Here is an 8,149-nt window from a genome sequence, read left to right as displayed (position 1 = left end):
TTTTTTTTTTCAATAGAAGGAAAGAAAGAGGGGTATCAAAATTGCATATGAACGCGTCTATGCGTTTTAAGCTGTCCAAGCTCTTGACAAGTCTTGACAAGCAGCATTTGAAAAAGATATGAGTTATATAGAGCATGCTCCCAGAAGGGGCATGTAAAAAAGCACCATAATTACCCTTAGTTCTTAACCCTATGTGTCACACTGAAATACAAAATCATATACATATGTATCAATGCATATTTAAATAGAAAAATCATATAAGTCACAAAAATGAAAAAAACATCTGCGATACTGTGTATAAATTGTTATAAAAATATACATAAAAATATTTTTTTCATATATATGTTCCATTTGTACACTAGATTGGAAAACATACATATGTTTAATAAATATACATTAAATCATTTTTAAATTAAGTCCATTCAGAGATCTTGTACCCGAATTCAAAATCTAGAAAGCTTCACGTTTAAGGAGAAGCCGAGTCCAGTTTCCACCTCTCATAGCGGTGTTAACCCTCTCAATGACCGTGATTAGTAATGAAGAGCAATCACCTTGGTGTTATCAGGTGTCTCAAACTCGCCTGGGTGCATAGAAAAAAAATGAATTTGATGGGACGTATTCTTTGCAGGATGAGATGACATTTTCAGTGATAGCATTTTTTTTCCCATACAACTTTTATATAATTTTTGGCATTTTTTTTTATGCCATTCATCTAATGGGTTGCTGTACAATTTTTGTAGCTGCTCACCTTCATATAGCAATGATTCTATACTGGTCATCTTGTAATAATGTCCTCATTTTGGTTACCTTGTAGCAATGTCACCATTCTGGTCACCTTGTTGTATCAAATGTCCCCAAACTGGTCACCTTCTCGTAACAAATATCGCTATCCTGGTCACCTTCTCATAGCAAATGTCGCCATCCTGGCCAACTTCTCGTAGTAAAGTCCTCATCCTGGGCATCTTCTCGTAACAAATGTCCCCATCCTGGTCACCTTCTCATAGTAATGTTCCCATCCTGGCCACCTTCTCTTAGTAATGTCCCAATCCTGGTCACCTTGTTGTAGCAATGTCTCCATCATGGTCACCTTCATGTAGCAGTGTCCCCTTCTTGGTCACCTTCTCATAGCAAATGTCGCCATCCTGGCCACCTTGTAGCAATGTCCTCATCCTGGCCACCTTGTAGCAATGTGCCCTTTCTGCCACCTTGTAGCAACGACCTCATACTGGTCACCTTCATGTAGCAAATGTCCCCATCCTGGTCACCTTCTTATAGCAAATGTCCCCAATGTTACCATTCTTCAGATACATATTAAAAAAATCCTTCTCACCTGACCTCAATCCCTCAGCAAACAGTGACCTCTTCCTCGTGCACAGTCGGGGCAGCACATGGCAGTGATGTCATATGGCGCCCTGCCGGAACGTCGACGTCAGCTGCCGATCTCTGATTGACCGTTGGCTGGTATTGCTACAGAGAGATGGTCTCTGTGCCACAATACATTTCAAATGAATGTCATCCAAGGTCGCACGTTCTGCTGAAATGAAGCAATAGCATCAGTGACCCCTGAACCATGCCACGATCGCCACGGGGAGCTTTGGTGCCTGTGGGCTGTATGAGGCGGCCCGCAGATCCCATATTTGAGACCTTTGGTGTATATCATGAAAATGCCTGGATAAACCAGACATGCAATGTCTAATTCTCAAGGGTTCAGGAACCTCATCGTGAGTATATTCTGCAATCCTTATCTTCAATTTGCATGTAGTACACCCAATATATTGTATGTAACATATACTACAATCTGCTTAATACACAGCATGTGTCATGCTGCAATTAATGTTTTTATATCATATGTGCATTTAGGGTTTAATGACAAAAAGGGATTTTTTTTCAAATATTGACATAAACTACTACTAGATTGTTTGCAGCAAAAAGTACCTTTGTAGGATAGTCATGTTTTTTATTTGATTTATTTTTATTGCTGGTGAACAGTCTAGCTGAGAGGATACTACCAAGGGAAGTGGCTCGGCTCCGCTAATTTTACTCCAGAGAACAAGATCTGTGAAAGGACATCTTGATACAATACGGGTACGTTTTTACGTATGATACCTTTAACGTATGATCCCCTTTAACTTGACATCCAAAAAAGGTACAGTATGTATGACGTTCAATCTTAAGTTGATATCATTATCATTAAGCAAACTAGATTGACAAGAACTGGCCAGAATTATGGCTGATGGAGAAGATAAACAGCAAATCGTCAATATATCTACCGTACCAAACAATATTCCTATGGAAGGGATTAGATGATGACTATCACACGGTCTCCTCCCACCATGTCATATATAAGTTTGCAAGGGAAGGTGATAAGTTAACACCCATAGGACTGCCTTGAATATTCAAATAATATTCATTATCAAAGTAAAAATAATTATTTGTTAAGAAAAATGAAATTACGTAAAATACATCAGATTAAACTATCTGAAAAATGGCTATATTTATGGAGATGAAATGATAAAGCTCTAAGAGCCATGTCATGGGGAATACATGAATATAGTGAAATAACGTCACCTGTAGCCTAATTATAGTGATCAAACCACAACATATCCATAATTTGTAGTAACTGCTTAGTGTCTTTAATATGACTGCTGGGCACAAAAGGTTGCAACAGGTTATCCAACCATGTTGATAAGTTCTCAGTCAATTTATGCCCGCCACAATGGTACGAAATGGTGAAGGAAAACAACCCTTGAGTACTTTGGGAAGGGCATGAAAGATGGGACATGCTGGATTGTCGTTGGTAATGCATCGCTCAAAAACTCCTTTTTCAAGTAATTTAGACATATTGGTAGCAATGCGATTGGTAGGATCATAAGTTAACTTGTGGTATGTGGATGAATCTGACAAAAGATCCATAACTAACTTGTGATATAACAGATTATCCTGGATAAATATTGAGCCTCCTTTATCTGCAGGTAGCATTACTATATCAGGGTTGTCTCCTAGTTGTTTAATAACTGATTTCTGACTGTAGCTAATATTGGAATTAATCTACTGTTGCGTGATGTTCCATGAGATCTCTTTCTATGATATGCTGGAAATTGTACATAGCAGGTACGTTTATTTGAATGGGGTAAAAACTGGGATTGGGAACGTTAAAGAATGGTAGTTTGTCCTCAATAATGTCATCATTACGATCACTGAAATCAGTCAAAAGGCTGAGAGAGCGCTGTTCCTGAAAATTGGGATAGAAAATATTCTCAGGAATATTAGTTAGACGATATAATGTTAGCCATCAAGTTGATAAATAGTTGTAAGTCAAATTTATGTATGAGATAGCCAATATGGTTGTCTATAAAATGATGGCAGTCTCACGATCAAAGCAGAAGTGGATGGTGAGATATGGAGCCTAAAAGTCAGAAGGTCACAACATTGTTTCACTTTTGCTCATCAGGGTATTACAAAGTTTTTTTATTTTCACGTGCACTATTGATTTATGAAATAAAAAATAAAATGATGTTTATTTTTTAGACTGAGTTCCCACGATGAGTACTTGGTGAGTATTTCATGTTGCAGCATTGCTGCAACTATTAGCTGAATTGGAAATTGCGTTTTTATTGCGCGTTTCGTCTTTGGTCGTTCATGTTTTAACCCCTTAGTGACGGAGCCAAATTTTTTAAATCTGACCAGTGTCACTTTATGTGGTAATAACTCTGCAACGCTTCAACAAATCCCAGTGATTTTGAGATTGTTTTTTCATGACACATTATACTTTATGATAATGGTATATTTATAAAAAGTATCAAAAATTTTAGAAAAATGTTACAAAATTAGCACTTTTCTAAATTTGAATGATTGTCTCTTTAATCCAGATAGTCATACCACAGCAAACTATTAATAAATAATATTTCCCACATTCTTTATATCAGCACCATTTGTAAAATGTTATTTTATTTTGTTAGGATTTTATGAGGTTTAAAAATGTAGCAGCAATTTTTCATATTTTCAAGGAAATGTACAAAATTTCTTTTTTTAAGGACTTATCCATGTTTGAAGTGACTTTAGGGGTCCCATATATTGGGAAACCCCCAAACGTGATACCATTTTAAAAACAGTACCCCCTGAGATATTGAAAACTGCTGTCAGTTAGTTTGTTAACCCTTCAGGTGTTTTACAGGAATTAATGCAAAGTGACATGACAGAAATGAAAATGTGTATTTTTACCACCTAAATGTCTCTAACTTCTGAACAGATTACTACAGCCGACAGACTATAAGGCCACTATTTGGTCATGAATTGCCATGGCAAAAATCAGGACCACACAATCATGATCTGAGGGCACCAATTTGGATAAAGAGGAAGCCCTCACACTCTTTTATCCATTTGTAATGGTGTAGTCACTATTGACAGCAGCATCTAAAGGTACCGTTACACTAAACGACTTACCAACAATCACGACCAGCGATACGACCTGGCCGTGATCGTTGGTAAGTCGTTGTGTGGTCGCTGGGGAGCTGTCACACAGACAGCTCTCTCCAGCGACCAACGATCAGGGGAACGACTTCGGCATCGTTGAAACTGTCTTCAACGCCCGGGTAACCAGGGTAAACATCAGGTTACTAAGTGCAGGGCCGCGCTTAGTAACCCGATATTTACCCTGGTTACCATTGTAAAAGTAAAAAAAAAAAACATTACATACTCACATTCTGATGTCTGTCACGTCCCCCGCCGGCATCCACAGGGTTAAAACTGCTTTCGGCAGGAGCGCTGCTAATATGCACGCGCTGCTGCCGAGAGCTTCCCTGCACTGAATGTGTCAGCGCCGGCAGTAACAGCGGTGACGTCACCGCTGTGCTCTGCTTTACGGCCGGCGCTGACACATTCAGTGCAGGGAAGCTCTCGGCAGCAGCGCGTGCATTACCAGCGCTCCTGCCGAAAGCAGTTTTAACCCTGTGAACGTCGGGGGACGTGACAGACATCAGAATGTGAGTATGTACTGGTTTTTTTTTTACTTTTACAATGGTAACCAGGGTAAATATCGGGTTACTAAGCACGGCCCTGCGCTTAGTAACCCGATATTTACCCTGGTTACAAGTGAACACATCGCTGGATCGGCGTCACACACGCCAGTCCAGCGATGACAGCGGGTGATCAGCGACCAAAAAAAGGTCCTGATCATTCCCATCGACCAACGATCTCCCAGCAGGGGCCTGATCGTTGGTCGCTGTCACACATAACGAGATCGTTAGCGGGATCGTTGCTACGTCACCAAAAGCATGATGTTGCAACGATATCGTTAACGATATCGTTATGTGTGACTCAGCCTTTAGGGGTTAAACAGATTTGGATGGTGCAAACACTGATCGTGGCTGATACAGCAAGTTGTCAACTATAGTGGACAGCCAACAGCTGCTAGATTGTCACCTGTACGGGAAGGCTATTCTCTTATATCTCAGGTCAGTTAAAAGACGTATTGGCTGTCATTAAATAAAACTACTTTGTTTTGCATACATCCTCTTACTTACAGTAGCTTTGATAAAACTTAATTTATATATGCCATGTATTTTGCCATCCTGGCTTCATGCAAATTGCTCCCCAATTTCCTAAGGACTTTGACTTATCATTTGCAAATATGCCAAACTACTGTCATTCCATAAAAAGAAAAACATCACTCATGAACTCAAAAAAATATTTCACAGTCCTAGTAGGGACTGTAATGGTAGTAATCCAACTCCCAACCCGATTATCAAGGCTCTATTGCATAATTCAGAATTACATATTCAATAATTTATGTTAAATGATTCATCTAAATTCATGTGCGATTTTCCATGAGGCAAGTGGTGAATCCCAGTATTTATGGTGCGTATATATATATATATATATATATATATATATATATATATATATATATATATATATATATAATATATATATATATTAATATAATATGTATAATAGATATATATATATATCACTCTGCAGCAGGACCCTAAGATGTACAGGAGGTTCTAACATTAATGTCTTTTCAACTAGTTGTAACTACAATTGAAAAATATAATTTCCAACTTGAAGTGAGCACTATTTGCTTTTTTCTACTTCATTCATTAAACTTAACGAGAGGTCCTGTTGCTCCTTTAGAGTCCTCACAGCGCTGTATCCGAACACTTTCATTGCCTTCTGACAAACATCTTGAATCTCTAATACCGCTTTGTGGTTAAGATCTTTCCTCCACTTCTGAACAATTTTCATGGAGTCTTCAGCAAAGTTCATAAACCCTTTTTGCACTTTTTTGTGTTGATGGGTGATATTGTACAACCATTTTTGAAGATCTTCATTTAGGCTTAGACCTGTAAATTTGTAGATCTTATCAACCATAGTAAATGGTTCCATAGCCAAGTCCTCATGCCGTAACATCATATACTTTCCTTGCAAGGCTTCACCCGCTTGTCTACTAAAATTGTTGATCGCTACTTGTGCTTTGCAAATTTTGGCCATAACTTGGGTGACACTAGGGTTTGACTTCTTATTTTGCTGTTCCTTATCTTCCCTGACCACGATGAGATCCTCGTCATTCAGAAGTTGAAAGTTTAATCGTGATAAAGCCACGGCCCGTGGGTCCCTTACCAGGTGAATAACTCTAAGGTCAAGATTGGTATCTTCTAAAAGTGGGACCAGAGAACCAAGGTCTAGGACACGAACCGTCTTCAGAACCACATGACTGTGGACCTTACAAGACTCCTCCATCTTTTTTAAGGGAACATAACCACAACGTTGAAAACAAGTGGGTCTATCGTATTCCTCATCTTTGCTTAAGGCTTTGCAAGCAGGTGCTGAACATAAAGCCCAACTCTCAGCCCAAAAAGGTAGATCAGAAATATACCGCCCACCTCGCGGAAGGTATTCATGTAAAGGAGACACATCACAACTGTATAATGATCGGAAAAGGTCTCTGATAGGATAATGTAATAGACTGGCCTTGTGATTGGGGAACTTGACCCAAACCATTCGTGCCGGCTCAAAGATATAAAAAACATTAGGGTGATGGTTGAATATCTGCCCCAAGAAAGAGGAGCCAGACCTCCACGATGAAAGAATGAGAACATGAATGCGTTTTTCTTCATGGCCTTCAAAGTCTAACTTGTCTTTAAAAATCCATACAGAGAAGATGAGAAACGATACAGTGGTGAAGCGGAGGAGTGTAAGGCGGGGAGCCATGCTGTGGTTCGTCTGTAATGAGAAAAAAAGAAGCCACTTTATAACAAAAATGTAATAATAATAACAGCATATTCTGGGCATAATGTAAAAACTCAAAATGTATAAACTCCTTCTCTTCCTGGACCATACAAGATGAATATGGGAAGAATCTGACACTTTTATTTATTATCTACAAAGTATGAGCATGTCCAATTCTCCCCAACATTAGATGTCATGGAAAGAAAGGTTGGGTATCTTGGATTTTCAGCATGACTGATCATTTCTGCTCAAATAAGATAATCTGTCACCAGAGGAGAACAGATGCCAAGCAGAGGATATGTCTGTATAGAGTGGAAGGGAAGAACCACTGATGACCAAATCACCATTCGTCCGACAAATATCGCAATTCTATGGCCACCTGGAAAAGTGATATGTAAGACTGGGTAACACCTTCAGATCAGACCCAACAGGGCCTGGAACTAATTAACTTATAAAAAATCAATATTTTTTGCAGTGATCTGAACAAGGACTGCAGCTGCTCTGTGAACATCCCCCTGACTAAATGCTGGCGGCTCCCAAGAGGAAATAAGTTAGTTTTCTCCCAGTAGCCGCACTTTCAATCAGGCCAGTCAGCATTAACCTGCAGATTAACGCTACAGCTGCAGGTAAATAGTGGATTCCAAAGTGACAGGTTCCCTTTAAAGAAGTTGTCCACTACTATAACCTTTTTTTTTTTTCATAAATCTTGCTATTATGTGCCACTGAAAACATCTACTGTGTTTATTTTAGCAATATTACCTTTTATCATGCCGTAGCAGCACATCTTTAGTGCTGGATTCAGCTCTCATGGGGTTAATCGACAACTTCCTTTCTCCTGAGTTATTGTGCTCTAATACTACAAGTTCCATGATGCATTGCACTGCTACTAAGCACGAACCTACCACACCCACTCCAAAAC

General features: G+C 39.1%; 1 protein-coding gene across 2 annotated transcripts in view; it reads right to left on the bottom strand.

The window, feature by feature from the left end:
• Positions 1-5,905: 5,905 nt before the first annotated feature.
• The window catches only part of LOC143809493 (carbohydrate sulfotransferase 4-like), a 63,332-nt gene continuing 61,088 nt past the window's right edge, over positions 5,906-8,149 (bottom strand). For both annotated transcript variants that reach the window (XM_077292569.1, XM_077292568.1), the window contains exon 2: positions 5,906-7,224. In XM_077292569.1, coding sequence (XP_077148684.1) covers positions 6,076-7,212 — 1,137 coding nt within the window. In that variant the 5' untranslated portion in view covers positions 7,213-7,224 and the 3' untranslated portion in view covers positions 5,906-6,075. The remainder of the gene's footprint in view (positions 7,225-8,149) is intronic.

The sequence above is a fragment of the Ranitomeya variabilis genome, chromosome 2 (genome assembly GCF_051348905.1).
Source record: "Ranitomeya variabilis isolate aRanVar5 chromosome 2, aRanVar5.hap1, whole genome shotgun sequence".
NCBI lineage: Eukaryota > Metazoa > Chordata > Amphibia > Anura > Dendrobatidae > Ranitomeya > Ranitomeya variabilis.
The sequence above is the reverse complement of the archived record's forward strand: the minus strand, read 5'-3'. Positions and strand labels throughout refer to the sequence as shown.